Source organism: Ciona robusta, chromosome 1 (assembly GCF_009617815.1).
Source record: "Ciona robusta chromosome 1, ASM961781v2".
In the NCBI taxonomy this organism is placed as follows: domain Eukaryota; kingdom Metazoa; phylum Chordata; class Ascidiacea; order Phlebobranchia; family Cionidae; genus Ciona; species Ciona robusta.
This window is the reverse complement of record NC_143235.1, coordinates 8,391,905-8,410,004: the sequence shown is the minus strand read 5'-3', so window position 1 is coordinate 8,410,004 and position 18,100 is coordinate 8,391,905. Positions and strand designations below refer to the sequence as shown.

At 34.4% G+C, this 18,100-nt stretch overlaps 4 protein-coding genes across 4 annotated transcripts; 2 read left to right on the top strand and 2 right to left on the bottom strand.

The window, feature by feature from the left end:
- The first annotated feature begins 2,369 nt into the window (after positions 1–2,369).
- Positions 2,370–4,698, top strand: LOC149742694 (uncharacterized). The gene is made up of 7 exons (XM_089876377.1): positions 2,370–2,708; positions 2,779–2,883; positions 3,105–3,260; positions 3,328–3,485; positions 3,744–3,888; positions 3,964–4,099; positions 4,336–4,698. The coding sequence occupies exons 1-7, from the start codon at positions 2,415–2,417 to the stop codon at positions 4,422–4,424; spliced, it is 1,083 nt and encodes a 360-aa protein (XP_089732503.1). The 5' UTR covers positions 2,370–2,414; the 3' UTR covers positions 4,425–4,698.
- A 57-nt stretch (positions 4,699–4,755) lies between these two features.
- On the bottom strand, positions 4,756–5,345 carry LOC149742693 (uncharacterized). Its single transcript, XM_089876634.1, has one exon. The coding sequence runs from the start codon at positions 5,343–5,345 to the stop codon at positions 4,797–4,799; it is 549 nt and encodes a 182-aa protein (XP_089732760.1). The 3' UTR covers positions 4,756–4,796.
- A 25-nt stretch (positions 5,346–5,370) lies between these two features.
- On the bottom strand, positions 5,371–7,289 carry LOC149742692 (uncharacterized). Its single transcript, XM_089876401.1, has 2 exons — positions 7,154–7,289; positions 5,371–6,525 (listed from the first exon to the last, which is right to left on the bottom strand). Exons 1-2 carry the CDS (start codon positions 7,198–7,200, stop codon positions 5,592–5,594), a joined length of 981 nt encoding a protein of 326 aa, XP_089732527.1. The 5' UTR covers positions 7,201–7,289; the 3' UTR covers positions 5,371–5,591.
- Positions 7,290–17,161: 9,872 nt separating this feature from the next.
- On the top strand, positions 17,162–18,073 carry LOC149742691 (uncharacterized). Its single transcript, XM_089886615.1, has 2 exons — positions 17,162–17,672; positions 17,753–18,073. The coding sequence occupies exons 1-2, from the start codon at positions 17,419–17,421 to the stop codon at positions 17,868–17,870; spliced, it is 372 nt and encodes a 123-aa protein (XP_089742741.1). The 5' UTR covers positions 17,162–17,418; the 3' UTR covers positions 17,871–18,073.
- Positions 18,074–18,100: the final 27 nt, after the last annotated feature.

Sequence of the window (18,100 nt, the reverse complement as noted above, 5' to 3'; positions counted from 1 at the left end):
TTGAGCCCTTCCAGTTTAAACCTGTACTTCCAGCAAATGTTGGGGAAGTAGACATGCCAAGTTTACCTACCATGGAAAATAAGTGAAGCTGAGCAAATCAACAACACAATTTGGTGGGTTGACCAAGAAAAGCATTTATTAAAAAAATGTGACATTTAATAAGTCTGTTGGTTAAAGTGTTGCACTGTCTTTTTTCCTGAATTTGCTGAAATTTGTGTAAACACATTACATATATATGTGTTGCAAATATAATATTCTTGACTGAGACCCGAGCATGGAATACAAATTTAGTGAAATCAATTTACTCTAGTATAGTATTTATTGTTGGCCTTCATACCAAAAAGTTGGTCAATCACATGTTTATGGCGTTTATTTTGTTTAGACAGTATCGCTACACAGCTGATCAGAACTTTGTTCGATTGGCACGGGAATGACTGGAAAAGGAAAACAGATAGGTTCCATCAGTACTGATCAAAAGTATAAGCGAACAACATTATAGTGACAGTTCAACAACATTTACAAGAATATTTCATCATTCAGTTTTGAATGGTCTTGTTTCATACAAAATGTGATTCATGCAAGAGTTATGTTGTTTTGAATTAAGTACATTTAACATTACTAGAAATACATATTTAAGTATTGGATTATTTTAATTGTTTTGAATAAAGAATGCTTGTACCAAATGGTGGATCTGTTCTTCTGCGGTCTCCAAATACATGCTGCTTACTTAATCTGAACAAGTTTCCTTGCATATCCTAATGGGAACATATCATAGTAAAACCATCTGAAGTAAAATGTGCACTACAAATATGAGATGACCAGCATACCAATGTAATGTTGCTTGCTTTTTTCCAAGCTCCGCTCTTCCTTTTGAAAATGAAAACACACACACACTTATCGCTTTACAGCCATTCTTGTCTTGCTATTTTAAACACAGCACCAATCAGGCATGATTGGCTTATGGTAAACTCCTATATGGTAACTTTAAATACAGATATAAATATAGTCTATGCCATATAGGGAAAAAACAAAAAGAGTTTAAAATCTGAACCCTAGAAAGTCACAAAAACTAATTCTCCACTAAGCTTGGTATACTATTTTGTGTGGTTATACACTGATCCCCAGGAAATAACTTCCAATAAGTTGCTGAAGCCATTTAAAGTACTGTTAATACCTTAAAAAACGTTTTGATTTGCTTATCTATCAAAACTGCACCAAAAAAACGATAAACCGCTGATAGGCCGGGTTTCCCCATAAACGAAATATTGCATTGTGACGTCACAGTGCCCGCGAGTGACGTTTATTACAACTTTGAAATTTGATTTTTTAAACGTTCATAAGTTTTAAATTAAAGCGAATTTTCACAAACTAGCTGTTAATTTAGCATCAGTAGACATAAAACTTTATTCTTATGCAAAAAACTGCGCAACCATGAGAACCGTGGGCCGGACTCTTTAAAGTCAGAACTGAGTTAAGTATGTTATTTGTAGCCTAGAATAAGCAAGTACTACCAACAAACTTATTTTAAATTATTAAAACTAGAATACTGGCCTCAGTTGATCAAAAATTAACAATAAGATGAATGCGAACTATATTCGTTGTCTATAAAACCAATTATTTTACTCTCGCCTGTTGGCGGTTATCAATCTAAATTGGTTGTGCTTTAAACAGGTACTAAACATTGAACTATGTTCACAGGTCTCCAACAGCATTACAATAAAAGGTAAATTGTAAAACAGATTGAGCGATAAGACTGTGCACCGAAATCCGGCAATTTACAGCTTCTCTGTGGATTGAGCTACTTGGTATCATTTCCTTTATTACTTTTGCAGCTGTAATGTATATACGGGCCTGGCCCTACTTCATAGAAGAGCTCGTTTTCCACAATTTCCTGTCTTCCCCGCGCGTATGGTGTGTGCTGCGCAGTTAGATTGTGAGTGTCTACGTGACTCGCAGAAAAGCAACTCGTGACTATAGACTGTTAAATGCGGCGAGATTGAAACTAGCTTGTACGTAGCGTGGGTTAAGATATGCCGTTCAACTGTTTGTTAACAAACAAGAGTCTGCGTTGTATCTGCTTGTTATATTACCTAGGCTTTGAGTCTATGTGATGTAGTTTTCTTTCTACCTGAATATTTGTTCAGGTGATCAGTTTAGACTTTGAAGTGGTGGATTAAATATTTCACAATAACTTTTACTAACTTATTGTTTGTCTAATGGCAACCGTCTGTGAAAAAAGAGTCTGATTTTATATCTTAATAAATATTTTTTGTTTTTGCAATATAAGCTAAAACGTCAGGTCTTGTTACGAAGGTGTTTAAGTAGATAGTACATAATTACCAATGAATCCTATTGTGGTGTTGCCATGTTGACCTATTTTTATCATTTTAGTTTATCCGATAGCAACAGTAAGCATGAGTATGGATGCAATTACTGGTGCAAAATCTGCTCCGTTGGAAGAAAAACTGAAGGTTTTGGATAAAGAAATTAGAAAATTGTACAAAGCATGTAAAGAAGCTGGATATGAACCTGATAAAATAAGGGAAACAGCTCTACCTGTACTTCATGCTGCTCGCAGGGGTTGTTGGAAAACTCGCGCCAAGCGTACCTTATGCTTTATTGGATTTTGCTGCGTGTTTGTTGGAATGTTCTACTGGGAACCATCTTACTATGCACTCAGAGTTGTTTCGAAAAAGTTCATGGTCATGGTACGTGTTGTTTACCAAATTAACACAACTTGTCTTTACCATGTTGCATTAAAACTTTATTTGTTTTCAGATTTTGCCCTATTATGATTGGACATGGCCTTTTAACACTGAATGTGCAATTGCCAATCCCTACTACGTACCACCTGATTTGGGACTAAAAGAAGAAGATTGTGAGGTTTATATTTAATTTTTTTTATAAAACCACCACCACACATTGTGAGTTGTAAAAAAAAAACAATGCTGGTACATAATGAAAAAAGTAGCAATTTTACAATATAGGAAAATGAAACATTCCATCTGTTGGAGTTAGACTATATATTGTTATTAACTTTTCATTAGCCAAAAAGTCCTCATTGAAAAACGACTATAACATTTTTCTTTATGTTCTTTTAATAGGCTTGCGTCAATATAACAAGTCTCAATGCAACATTTAAAGTAACCTCGGAAGAAATTGCTGATAAGATATATGGATACGAGCCTGTAATTGTTGGAGATGCTATGAATGATTGGAGGTCCATAACACAAAATCTCACTTTTAATCAATTTATTGATGTAAGTTGACTTCATTTCAATGTTTTAGTAATTAAGTTGAATGTAAATGTACAACTCAATTTTTCAGTTGCATTTAAAGAGCAAGAACCTAATGGACAAGGAAAAAACATGCTATCCACGTGTAAGTCAGGGATTAGAATTTAAAAATCTTACAGTTCCCATGCTTATCGAATGGATTGACAAAGACAATAAAGAAGAAAAGAAAAGCAATTTCACTGCTTCATGGTATGACTTTCCTGCTAATAACAAATGATATTAGGGATAACTTTTATGTGATGCTATTTTTAAGTGATATACATCAATGGGACAAAAGACAATGCTTAGGCCTATTTATTGCAATTATTCTTTTTGAAAACTGCATAACATAGCTTGATGCAAGGAAATTAACTTAGTGGTTAACATCTTCATTTAGTGAACACATTTCAATACTGAAACAGATTCGCCGTATTGTTCACAGCATACAATTTTATTTTGTTTTAATAGGATGACATGCCATATGGATACATTCAAAGAGATGCACCATTATTACTTTAAGCCTTACTTCCTTCCCCCTATGTGTGAGCCCGTCCAGTACAAAAGCTATCTTTACATTGGTCGCAAAAATGAAAACAAAGCTAAAGCACTTATGGTGAGATAAAATTAATAACTTTTACACCTGTAGCCAAATGTCATATACTTATATGTTGCTATGCTTTGTTTAAAGGTACGTGATCGCATGGGAGAGCAAGGGTATTGGGTGGCACAAATTTATGGAGTCATGGAATTTTTACTGCAGCCAACCAAAGTTTGCCAAAAAGCATGCAAAAATATTAGGTTTAATCTAACACGTGGAGAAATTCGTAAGTATATAAAATGGCATAGATAAGACACACTTGTGTTGTGTTAATGTACATCACTTGACACTTAGTAAAATATGTGCAGTGTACTGTTTTTTAAAATATGTGCAGCGTACTGTTTTTTAAATAGTAATTTAAAAAATGGCTTTTCTTTTACAAAGTAGAAAACTATTTTGATTATCATAAAGTATGCAAATATTTAAATTTCTTGCATATAATATATGTTGTTTTTTTTTCAGTGAATGTACCAACGGATATGTATGCAGCAGCTTTTCGACCAGTGTCTGAAGAGGCAGTAGCGCTTGGTGTCGGATATTATTACTCATAAACAAAATTCTACATGATTTGCCGTCTCTTGTGTGTAAATAGAAATGGTAGTAAAATCACTGGCCAAAGTAATTCCATATTGCCATCATCTTCTGCAATTTTGTTTCACTTTTTAAAAATGCCGTATGAGATTATTTTATTGTGTACGTTGCAGTTAAATACCACTGATGCCCATGTCTAAACAAATTACTCAGCTGTTATTGTTGTTTTTTGCCGTAACTTATTTTGTCCCAGGAGTTTTTTTGGTAAAGTAAGCAATAAAGATTATAACTCTATGTGATGTGTGCTGACTGATTTCTATTTTACATTAAAAATAAGTCAGGCGATAGTGGTACATATATTTGTATCATTTTTATTCAGTTTAAATGGAACTTCAGGTTTTATTAGTAGGCTCCAACATAATGTCTTCATCTTCTGTGGAATATTTCACAACTTGCTCTCCCTTTTCCGCCATAATCTCTTCAATGTTCTTCTTTCCATTTAAGTCGCTAAACCAATTAAGGTTGTCGGCGATTATGTGATTGTTACTACAACCTGGGCATCGAACAATTACAACTCCGTGATGGTATGCTCGCTTTGATATTTGCTTTCCAGTTCTTGTCTGGCACACTGTGCATGTAAAAGCAAGATTATACCGTTTCGAATTTATTTTACCAATTGTATTTTCATTTGATGGTTCAGAATCATTCCACTGATTTACGGGTGGTGGAATAGAGGTAGAAAAAGATCTTAGACTTTTCTTGTGTTCAATGTAATTGAATTTAGAAGAACTTGAAAATAATTGAAAATGTGAACTTCTATTAACGTTTGATCGAACTTGCATGCAAGGTGTAGATTTGTAGCTTGATGTGCTTCTTAGGTTGTTGCTCAATATGCCCAACTTTATAGATCTTCGCAACAATGCCAGAGTACATTTTTCCATATTTAACAATAAAAAATGGTTAATATTTTATCTGAAAATATTTAAACTTTTTTATTTGTACAGGAAAAACTGCAGAACTGAAACTTTTCATCCCTACAATAGGTTATACAACCAAAAAATTTAAAGCAGAAGCCCACCTTAGGGCATCATGATTAGATGGTGGTAATGTTAAGAATAATTTAGCCCAAACAGAACTGCCTACACTTAACAATTTGTAAAAAGAATATGTACTGTATAATTATGAATTCATAAAAAAGCATCTTTCTCTCTCCAGTTCAATAAAACATCGTCTTCATCATCGCTGCTTAGCGACTCTTCTTTCATTTCACTTTTTATTTTATTAACTGTTTTAACCTTTGTGTCCCGTTGGTCATTCAACCTGTCAACTAGATTGTATAGTTGAATTTGTTGATCTATTTGTTCAATCTCCCGATCAAGATGTCCAGTTTCTTGCTCTTCGTCAATCAGTTGCTCTGACTGATCTTCTGCGTAATGAAGTTGTTTCTTGAAGGACTCCCACTCCCTGTCCATTTTATCAGCTGGAGTTTCCACGCCGCGCATCTTTGCGTCTACCTCTAAGTTATCAAAAAAACCTTCCGGTAATGCAGATGTTGAAGATTGAGAACTAGTTTTGTTATTTACAGTGTTTTCTTTGGAACCAGATATAGATGCTGTTGCCTCGTTGTTATTAGGACTTTGTGTGTTTGTGCTACTTACCACCATTTCCTCATCTGAAGAGTCCGAGTCACTGTAAAATCCTGTAACAAGTGATGTAGGCGGTTGATGATTAACTTCTGTGAGTTTTTGCATTTTCGCAGGTGATTGTTGTATTGTAGTTATACGGTCACTGGTACTAGGTAGCGGGGATGAACTATCCCTGTGACTTCGCTTCATTGTTGTAAACTGCTTCAGATTACCGTTATTATTATTTGAAATAGTTTTGGACGATTTGTTTATATTTGATGAAGCCTTAGCTCTTTTGTTTGCAGACCCTAGTTTGACATTTCCCGTTTCAAAAGTTCGTTTCATGGCACTACCATTATTTTGCTTAAGTTTTAATGCACTCTGGTTTGATTGTTCGGTTGGCCCTCCTTTCTTTGCTTTCATTTGTTGCATCATTTTCCGCAAATCTGCTTGAGACACCTTTGCTTTTCCTTTCTTTGTTGACATTTTTAGATATCTGTAGGATATGCAGAACAAGTTTAAAAAAAACAAAACAACACCGTGCTAACAATGAGTAACAATGTAATAGTTAGTATTTATATCTTTTACATGTCGCACTTAAAATGGAAAGATAATCAAACAGGTTTAGGCACTAGTGAAGAATCCTTGGGTACATAGCAGAATAGGCTGGTGGGTGGAAAGAGTTTAAGGTTGGTCGTTCCGGCCTGGTGGTTCCGGGTTAGGGGGTTATTTTTAGTGGTTATCAAAGTCCATAGAAATTTGACTTTTGTGGTTATAGGGGTTAATAGTTAGCAAATAAGGTGGGGGATTCTTTACTAGCAGCCGGGTTTATTCTTATATATTGCATAATCACAGCGCCACAGTCGTCCATGTTGAAACTTAATAACAAACGCTGCTTTTACTTTCTGTCTGGTATACAGACTCTACACTAAAATACGGTGCTAGTGAAGAGTCTTCCCCCCCCACCTTATTTGTTAACCACTTACTACTAACCCCTATAACCACTAACTCCCTAACCAATGTAACCATCAACACCTAACCAGCAACCACTAACACTTTCCACCAGCCTATTCTGCACCAAGGTGATTCTAGAATACTGATCTTATAGCGGCCATTTTCGATACCTTTTATTGGTGCCACTCACAGAAATAAAAATGAATAGAACGCGCATCTCCAATGTCGGTAAAGGAGAGAGCCTGATACACTCTCTCTCTTTCGCGGGTAGTTCCCGTTTACCATTGTAGTCAATGGAATCCAGGTCGTTTTATGTAGTTTTTATTAGTTTTTTTACTTAATTTAAAGTTATAAGGTAAAACAACTATTTTCTAGTATATATCAGAGTCCGGACTCTGGTATATATATATTTCTAATAAACCGTTTGTTTGAAGTTTTTAATCAAATTTATTAAAAAAATAAATTTCCTAAACAAGCGCTAAACTGTAAGCGTTGAATGAATGAATGTAAGAATGTAACTTACTTTATCCTCGCATGGCCGGAAAACGACAGTCGTTATCACACGGGTTTAACACCTCGTGCCAGCTTACGAGTTGCCATGTATGTTACTTTGAGGGTGATTATTTTTTTTGTTTTTTTCATTTTTTTATGTATGGCTGATAATTTGGACAACCCATTAGTGACCACTGGGTTGAAGCAATTGTCCTTAAGTGTCCTGCCCAAGGACACATACGCCCACAATGGTAGCAGCGACGAGCCTTGAACCCATTACCTAATGGTTACAGGCAGGCACGCTAACCACTACGCCACGGCGCCGGACAAGCGTTAACCTACCAAATAACTAAACTGGCCTAATAAACTTGAGTAGTTGGTGTAGTTTTTGAAATAAACAGCTGAAACCTCCTAAAACTACTATGCGCCTATCTTTTACAATGGAGACTAAGCGAAATGGGGACGGAGTTGGCGGTCACGTGAATAGAAAAAAGAATATATCACGGTTTTGGACAGTTGCGCGTTCTACTCTTTTTTATTTCTGTGGTGACACCATAGACAACTTATAATTATAAGTTGTCTATGGTGACACTCAGAGTCGTATAAACACCGAGTAGTCCAACTGCCGTCTATGTGTGTCCAAAATAGAGCAAAAGTGGTGATTTTGACAATGGGTTTAAACGAACTTGTTAAGTTTTGTTTGTGTTTTCCTATTGTGGGAAGGTGTAAAACAGCTTCTATTTACCTTACCAAACATTTTTTAGAAAAAATGTATAAATTTAGCCGCATTAAATGACTAAAATGTCGCAAATCAACCGCTTCTAATTCTAATTTTTGACTTTTTTTAACACAGAAAACAAATAACACATGTTTTTTACATTTTTCAACCTTTAAATTTGTTTTTAGGCCCAAGTTTTTCTGTAATTTACCGAAAAACATACATTTTCCCTATACCTACTGTGTTATTTTGGACCCAAATTGCCGTTCAATTTGTGTTTTACGTAACAATGGGTTGGACTACTCGGTATTTCTATGGCTCTGGTGACACTAAACTAAAATTTTTAAAATTGTACTAACTAGACCCCAGCGGTACCGATTCTAAAATAAAAATTTAAAATTCGAAAAAATACTGATTATGAATATTAATATTCGCCATAAAAACATATTTATAGAATTTTCGCACGAACCAGCTTTAAATATGTTATAGCGCTACGTAGTAGCTACAAAATGAAACATTTTTTCTTCAAAAAAAGGGGGGGGGGCTTGGGTGTAAAATATTAAAAGTATGATCATAACTTGAATCATATAAATATCAATTTTTCAATTTTTTTTTTGCGAAAATATAACCATAGTATACTCATATGAGTATACTATGATATAACTTACGCATACATCTATGTTGGTCACTAACATACCATTCCCATTAAAAAAATAATTAATTTAAATTTTTTTTTAATTATGAATATTAATATTCGTCATAAAAACATATTTATAGAATTTTCGCACGAACCAGCTTTGAATATATGTTATAGCGCTACGTAATACCTAAAAAATGAAACTTTAATTTCTTCAAAAAAATGCGGGCTTGGGTTCAGAATACAAACAAGTATGGTCATAACTCAAATCATATAAATATCAAATTTTCGTTTTTTTGCGAAAATATAACTTGCGCACACATCTATGTAGGTTACTAAGATGTCATTTCTATTAAAAAAAAATTATTTGAATTTTTTTTTAAATTATGAACATTAATATTCGTCTTAAAAACATATTTTTAGAACTTTCTCACGAACCAGCTTTGAATATGTTATAGCGCTACGTAATAGCTAAAAAACGAAATATTAATTTCTTCAAAAAAATGCGGGCTTGGGTTTAGAATACAAAAAAGTATGGTCATATCTTTAATCCCTTGTTCATATATTTTATTTGCACGAACGCAAAAATTATACACGTTATCAAAAATACTATAATCAACAGTAAATACGTACATTCAAATTTGATCTTTTGAATTTAAATAGAGTCTTCGACTGCCGCATCATTTACTTTATCCTATGCGTACGTAAGTCCTGGGAAACATCGAGAATTTAATTTATTTGTTTCAATTATTACAAAAAGTTTTTTGTTCTTGAAGCCTCTAAGATTAAGATTAGGGCTTTTAATTGATATGCTCGGTCTGCCCCGTATGATCCTGTGTGTTTTCGGATTTGTAAAATTACACCTTATGTGCGAACCACCATAAACGGCTCCTCGTGTGTTATAATATATAGTAGGTTGGGGGAAGATGAAACACCTTTTCAATCTATTGTCTCGCCCAATTTGGTAGTAAACAAATAAAATGCAAAGAATTATAAAAGCGTATCCTTAGGACTCCCCTAGACCGTTGTTAATTGTTTAAAACACGATCAAGACATTTAGATATTATGTGCTAAGGGTATCCCATCTTCCTCCACCCTACTGTATTCTTTTAGAATTGTTGTCAATTAATAAAGGATTAATAGTACTGATTCGTGGTATCACATAAAAATCTTCATATCCTTTGATTTTTGTAATACAGTATTTGGCAAAATGTGCTTAAGTGTTCCATCTTCCCCCACTCTACTATAATATTAATTTTCTTTTATTACAAGTTTATATGCATTGGTAGGACACATGTTTATCAATTGATGTTATGGAGTTTTAATATGGCGAACATTTAAAATGAGCATCTTATAGTTATGCTTTTATCAGTCATTAAAAAAATGTAACAACAATAATCGCTCTATTTCACGCGCAGAACGGCTTATAAGGAAGTATAGCATAGATAACATCGAATCTAATTGTATGAGTATATCGAGTAAATAGGAGTTAATACATTATAGGCAAAACGGCTGTTCCGTCTGTTTATGGGTAATACTAATTTACGGGAACACGGAAATACGGGAACGACGGGAATCGCAACCTAATTTACGGGAATACGGAAATACGGGAACGACGGGAAAAACTGCAAACTAATTTACGGGAATACGGGAACTTACGGGAATGTGTTTTAAGCTTGTTTTAAGCCTACACCAATTACGGGAATGTGTTTTATGCTATTTTTGGCAACGGTTTCAACTTAATGGTGGGCGCTCGGCTGTAAACTTTTTCACCAGGTTTAAATATCAGAAAGCTATTCTAGCTGCTGCTCCGTAGATGTTATCCCTAGTACGAACTTCTTCTTCAGTATCAGTATAAATGTAATTCAATTCTGGCACGTGTCCGACAGTTGCCCTTGGGTGTATATGTAGAACGTAGTTTTCACTGAGATCATAGTGGCTGTTAACTGCTGCACCGAAACCTTCATACCCGTCGAATGGAAGTGGCCTGTTGAAAGCAAACTCTTCGATGTGTACGTCCGGCTGAAAAACAGTGTGAAAGTCCGGTGTCGTGGCACATTGGTTCGCGTACCTGCCTCTAACTTAGAGGTTAGTTCTTCAAAGCTCGCCGCTGCAACCATTGTGGGCGCATGTGTTCTTGGGCAGGAAACATTACGGCAATTGCCCTTACCTCGTGTTCACCTATGGGTTCTCTGAATTGTCAGCCATACAGAAAAACACATACGTAGTAGCACCTAAGGTGGTACAACGTGTATGAAATTGAACATCCGGGTTATTACGACTGTCGTTTTCCGGCGACACGAGGATAAGGCAAGTTACATTCTATCAATCATTCACATTGTATACTGAAGCGAAACACAAAAGTTTTATGATTTTTACTTGCGAAGTCCTTATATCTGGTGCTGCCTTGTCGGTGAAACAGCAAATAGTCTGTCAAAAATTATAAAATACTGACTTCAGTTGGTTTTTATTTTTCGATTGAAAATAGTAACATACCGTAAGATTACGCCGGCTCATGACGTATACTACAAAAAAAACAATGTTTTTTGCTTAGAAAATAAACTGTAAATATTTTCTTGTCTATAGTTTCGTATTACCTATATACATGGCGCCATGCCTATATATACTATGTCATTAAACTCTTAAGGGTTGTGGCTTAGTATTGTTTAAACAATAATTGGTGTTGTTGGAATTTTATTGATAAAACTTAGACCTATAATAAATTAAAATGATAATAATTTCGTATCGCAGTATTTCTTATAATTTATCCAAATGCCTGTGACTGAATTTAGAATATATTTTTTTTCATACGAATATATAGGGGGATATGGGACACCTTTTCACTCTACTTTTTCGTCCTAATTGGTAGTATATAAAACGCTTTCAAAGAATTATAAACCCATACCACTGTTAACTATTTAAAATACAATCAGGAAATTTAAAAATCATGTGCTAAAAGTGTTTCGGCTTTCCCCACCCTACTATATATCTTGTTATTATATTTGTCTTATTCTTATATATAAGTTAATAAATAAAAACGAACTTTACAAACAAACAATGTTTGATCAAATACTCTTGCAAACTATAAAGTAGGGCATAATCAGAAACAAAATTTAAAGATTGTTCATAGTATTCTGCAACTTGTAGCCAACCTACGGAAATTAGCGGACACGGTCAGTTTCTTGCGTCAGCTTTATATTTTAAAACGCTATTTTTGTGTACAAAATCTACAAAATATTTTATCCTATATTATTAAACTACGATACGGAATTGATGATTCATATTCACAAACTTTATAATTTCGGCCGTTTTAATATGATTCAGTAAACGTATACAATTCTTATTAGTTCTTTTAGCTATTATTCGTTTAATTTGTATTCGAGCATAGTAAACTTTTTTTTAAACTATTATTCGTTTAATTTGTTATCGTTTAACACCGACATACTTGACAAAAGTAACGGCCTTTACAGCGCAGTTTGTTGAACCTTGAGAATACTGTCAAATACTACTAGTGTAAGTGTGTAACATTTGTTTTCGTCAATGATAAAATGGGACCCGTAAGAGTAGATTTAAATTTCTATTCATAGTTTTACAATATGTACTTGTGGGAATAGTAGTTGTGTAGTAGATGTAGATCACTTCAGGCTGTTGTATGCTCGCCATTGACCGTAAAGTTAAATACGTGACAGCGTCGAATGGCACCCTGTCCCCAATTCGTACAAGGTGCACTATATTCGGAACTTTATATTTCTTTCCGGATTCGTCATTTTTTCTCTTTTTCGCCGAGACCCCACATATTATGGGCACTAGTACTGGCAGTGTCTCACGAATGGTGTAATTCTTTGCGGGCGGGGATTTTAGCAATTGGCCCTTAAATTGTCTAGTTACTTCTTGCAGTTGTTTCTTTTCTGAGTTGAGTGGTTCTTTGCTCTCCCAGACTATGTTCTTCCATAAAACTCTAGTTAAGAGTATTACAAGCGCCACAATTAGTACAACGAACCACTTCTTAACCAATTGATTCATTATTTGTTAACTGAAAACAAAAAGGTCTTAGCAGTAGAGAAATTTAAAACAAAAAGGCAAAGCTCTAATGAGTGAACACATAATATAATTAAAGGGAACATGTTTAACTTATTTACTACCACGGCCGACTAAGCTTGATCAAAAACAATTTATAAAACCAATTTCGGTAATGTTAAGTTAATATTAATTTTATAGTAGGGTGGGATAGGACAACTTTTCACTCTATTTTCTCGTCGTCCCATTTGGTAGTAAACAAAGAACATTCAAAGAATTATAAACCCGTGTTTGAGGTGTTTGGTCCGGGACGTTGCCTTAACGGCCAATCGCGGGCCTGTCTGATGTCGTAGTCTGCTCTAAACTAAAACCACTGTCTAAAATCGTATATCGTTTTAATAAAAGCAAGTATAAAAATATATGTTCTAAAATATAAAAGGAGCAATGACCGATAAACGAGTTAACGTACACCGATACAATGTAACTACTAAGAAAAACCTTGTAAATTTAAACTGACTGAAATACCTCTTTGCAACGACACAGAGTTCTGGTCCAACGATACAGAAAACGACGAGACTTAAACGCGTGAGCAATCAAAGAAACCAAGCGTGAAAATGTGGCTTCAAAATCCTCATACCCACAACGTAACAGTATCCTCCAGACTCCCATAGACTGTTATTTATTGCTTAAAACACGATCAGGCTAAAGTGCATTATCTTTCACAATATAATATAATTATAGTACAATGGGGGAAGATAGGACACTTAAGCACATATTGCCAAATATTTCCAAAATCAAAATATATAACGGTTTTTGGTTAATACCACGAATTAGTACTATCATTTCTTTATTAATTGACACCAATTTAATAAAATATAATAAAACACACGAGGAGTTATTTAACTTTCCGCACAACAAGTGAAATTTTACAAATGCAAAAACACACAGGGTAAGATGGGACAGTTTAAAATCATTGTTAATTTTGATGATTAAGTGTATTTAAAACAGGAATATACGTAAATAACATGAAATAATACTGTACGCTTTGAAAATTAAGTCTAAACATTCTTTTTCTTGCCCTACTGCTATAGTTTTTAACATGTTACCACAGAAATAAAAAAAGAATAGAACGCGCATCTCCAATGTCGGCAAAGGAGAGAGCACGATATATTCTCTCTCTTTCACGGGTCGTTCCCTTTTATTATTGTAGTCAATGAATTCGAGGGCGTTTTATGTAGTTTTTCTTCATTTTTTGACTTGATTTAAAGTTATAGGGTAAAACAACCGTTTGCTTAAAGGTTTTTAATTAAAATTATTAAATAATTATATTTCCTAAAAAGTCGTAAACTGTAAGCGTTAACCTACCAAATAACTAAACTGGCCTAATAAACTTGAATAGTTGGTGCAGTTTTTGAAATAAACAGCTAAACCCTCCTAAAACTACCATGCGCCTATTTTTTTACAATGGAGACCAAGCGAAATGGGGACAGAGTTGGGGTCACGTGAATAGAAAAAAGAATATATCACGGTTTTGGAAAGTTGCGCGTTCTACTCTTTTTTATTTGTGTGCATGTTACCTATACATTATATTATTGCATAACAATTGGTATTGTTAGAACGACAATGGGTAATGTTCGAACATCAATGGATAAATTTGTATCCTACAAATGTATATGAACTTGTATTAATAGAAAATTGATTATAACTATTGATAAAGTTTTTATTTTTGCTACGAATTGGGTATTACTACTCTGTTTTTGACACAAGCCCCTTCTTATAAATTAACACCAAGTGCAAATGACCAAACTTCGAATATATTTTCAAAATGTTATCTTTTTATTATATCAGTATCTTATAGTTGAAAGCCCCCTGAGGTATAAATTACTAAATTAAAAGCAAACCTTTCAAAGTTTGGCAATGAAAACATACAAAACTACAATGGGGGGAAGATGGAACTCTAAAATGAAATATATTTACATTAGCAGTATTCTGCAACTTGTAGTTAACCTACCGAATTTAACAGACTGTGCTAGTTTCTTTGCCATTCAAACCTTATATATATAACGTTAAACCGATATTTTTTTGTTGTTTTTATCATAAATTAAAGTCATATTGACCCCTGCCTATTTTCTTCATGCTTATATCTCAGTGTTTTTTACAAAACTAAAACTAGTTTTAGGGGAAAAATCAAACTGTACGAAATATTTCAGGTTGTTTTATAAAGCTATGAAACTAATTTAATCGTTCGCACACGCAAACTAAAAAAGTCATCGGCTTTACATATGATTTAGCGAGCATTAAAAAATAGCACCTTACTATTTCGCATTTTTTTACCTGTTCAAAGTATAATTCTGTAACCTTATTTTTCTGATTATCATTAAATGGGGGTCCGTAAAAAGAAACTTAAAAGAGAGTCTCGTCTGACAAAGTTTCCCATCTTCCCCCACCCGCTAGAATCGCTAAATTCTCGTGTGTTTTATTATATTCTTTTAAATTGTTGTCAATTAATGAAGGAATGATAGTACTAATTCGTGGTATTACCCAAAAACCGTTATCTATTTTGATTTTGGGAAATATTCGGCAATGTGTGCTGAAGTGTCCCATCTTCCCCCATTGTACTATATATATTTTATTAATATATGAGAGAATTTCTTTTCATATTTTTGATTTATATTTTTACTGTAACGTAAACAGAGCCAAAATGTTAAGATAACCGACTTACTAAGGAATTCCTGATGACGCGTTGAAGTTTACTTTGCTCGCGTGCTTTGTTACCATTAACTACTCGTTAACTATAGGCAACTTTATACACTAGGGTTTATATAACTGTGTTCCGTTAGAAATATTTTATGGAGTGCAATCGATTAATTAAGGTTTAAGATACATTTTGGATTTAGCGCCATTAAACAAACAAAAAATTAATCGTTAATTACCCGCGCTAATTAAGCGATTGTTGCACTATTCCATAGCCTACTCAATACATTATTGAGTAGGCCATGCACTATTCTTTATAAAACTATGCTTGGTTAGAAATATTCATTATGGAAATAATTAATTATAGGGTTTAGTACACCTTGGATTTAGCGCTTTTGGTCAAACAGAAGAGTAATTACTTAATTGCTAATTATGCGATTTATTATTCAAAATTCTAAAATTAAAAAATATACAGTATGATTTCTTTACAAGCTTTACACGGAACTTAAAATAGGTTTATGCCTCATCATCTATTCTAAAGCTGGTGCTCCGTAAATAGTTCCACAATCTCTATGTTCAATGCGCTCCGATTCCGATTATTATTTTGTACCAAGCAATACTCCAGCTGTGTGTTTGTACCACAGAAATAAAAAAGAATAGAACGCGCATCTCTAATGTCGGTAAAGGAGAGAGCATGATACACTTTCTCTTTTTTTACGACTCGTTCCCGTTTACTATTGTAGTCAATGGAAGCCAGGGCGTTTAATGTAGTTTTTCTTCGTTTTTTGACTTAATTTAAGTTTATAGGGAAAAATAACTATTTCCAAACATATATATATTTCTAACAAACTGTTTGTTTGAACGTTATTAATTAAATTTATAAATTAATTAATTTTCCTAAGCAAGCGCTAAAGTGTAAGCGTCAACCTACCAAAAACTAAACTGGCCTAATAAACTGGAATAGTTAGTGTAGTTTTTGAAATAAACGGCTAAAACCTCCTAAAATCACTGTGCGCCTATCTTTTACAATGGAAACCAAGCGAAATGGGGACGGAGTTTGCAGTCACGTGAATAGAAAAAAGAATATATCACGGTTTTGGGCAGTTGCGCGTTCTACTCTTTTTTATTTCTGTGGTTTGTACCAAGCAATACTACAGCTGTTAGTCTATTGAATGGACCATTGTGAGTAGATTTCCGGCGGAAAACCAATTATACAGTATATTGTTACGTCCGAAGACGGTGGTTTGGTTCGGGACGCTGCTTTAACTGCCAATCGCGGGGCCTGACGCTATCTCTATAAGTAGGCCGTATAGATATACCTCTAGTAGGCCGTGAACTCAACAATAAAAACATGTAATTTAATAAAAACAGCATAAAAATAAATGGCATTAAAACAAACGCTAAACTGTTACACCACATAAACAATAACTAAATCCGACAATAATATACTCGATACGGCTTTTACTCAACGATTCGAGTATAGTTTAATTCTTTTATTAAATATAGCGATTTTTAGACATTGTAAATGGCGTTGGAAAAATAAGATGTTTTCGGAGAAAATTATGGGAACCTAAATAAATTATTGTATTCAGGAAATACATGTTATACAACGCTAAATCACTGCGATTAAACTGGATTAATAATACTTAAATGCTGTACTGCACAGAACTAAAATAGCTACATTGAACTTAGCGTTGCGGTGAACAAAGGAAATGGAGATAATGGCGGTTCTGTCACGCATGGTTATATTGGAATGGATTCCGCACTAAGATGGAAACCCCACTGTATCAACCGCATCAAGACTGCGACTATGTCCCTAGCTTAATGCCGTGCGGTGAGCTGTGAGCACACGCTGGGGTCTGAATCCTAAGTCCCTGATGTGGCTTTATACTGCCAAGTTGTACGACCAATGCTCGCCCTACTGCGTGGTGTGGGTCAGAGCAAAGTTCAGCACTACCTTGCAGGAAAAACTCAGAATGTGCCAGCGACTTGCATGCCTCAAAGGTACTTCTTGTTTCAGGACAGCTCCTACAAGAGCATTAGAGGCACTTCTCAACCTTAATTCCTCCCCAGCATCTTCATCTACAAGGCAACGCGGTCTACAGATCCCATTGCCTGAAGACGCTGAAAGGTTAAGATTACTACACTTCACACATACATTTGTAACCGCAATTCAAAGGAGATCAAATCCCTTTCACTTCCGTACGACAGATGCATCCTCTCGCTGCACTTCGATCAAAGTCTTCAAACCGTAATTGAAGATCGGAGTACTTTTAAGCCACCAGACCCTTCTCACCAGTCTGACCGTATAATCTATTACGTTTGTTAGTGGTACTTACTTTTTCTAGTCTACAAATAACTTACCAACTCAGTTCTGTTGACTTTGAATCAAAAACTTAAGTTTTATCGGGTAAAAACGTTAAACAAAAAGATTAAACTCATTCTAATCTTCTTGCGTTGGAAAAGAAATACACTCTCTAGATTTACCTGTGGTGCTGTCAACGCTTATATATATATTTTTTGTAATAAATATAGATCCTATATATATATATATATATA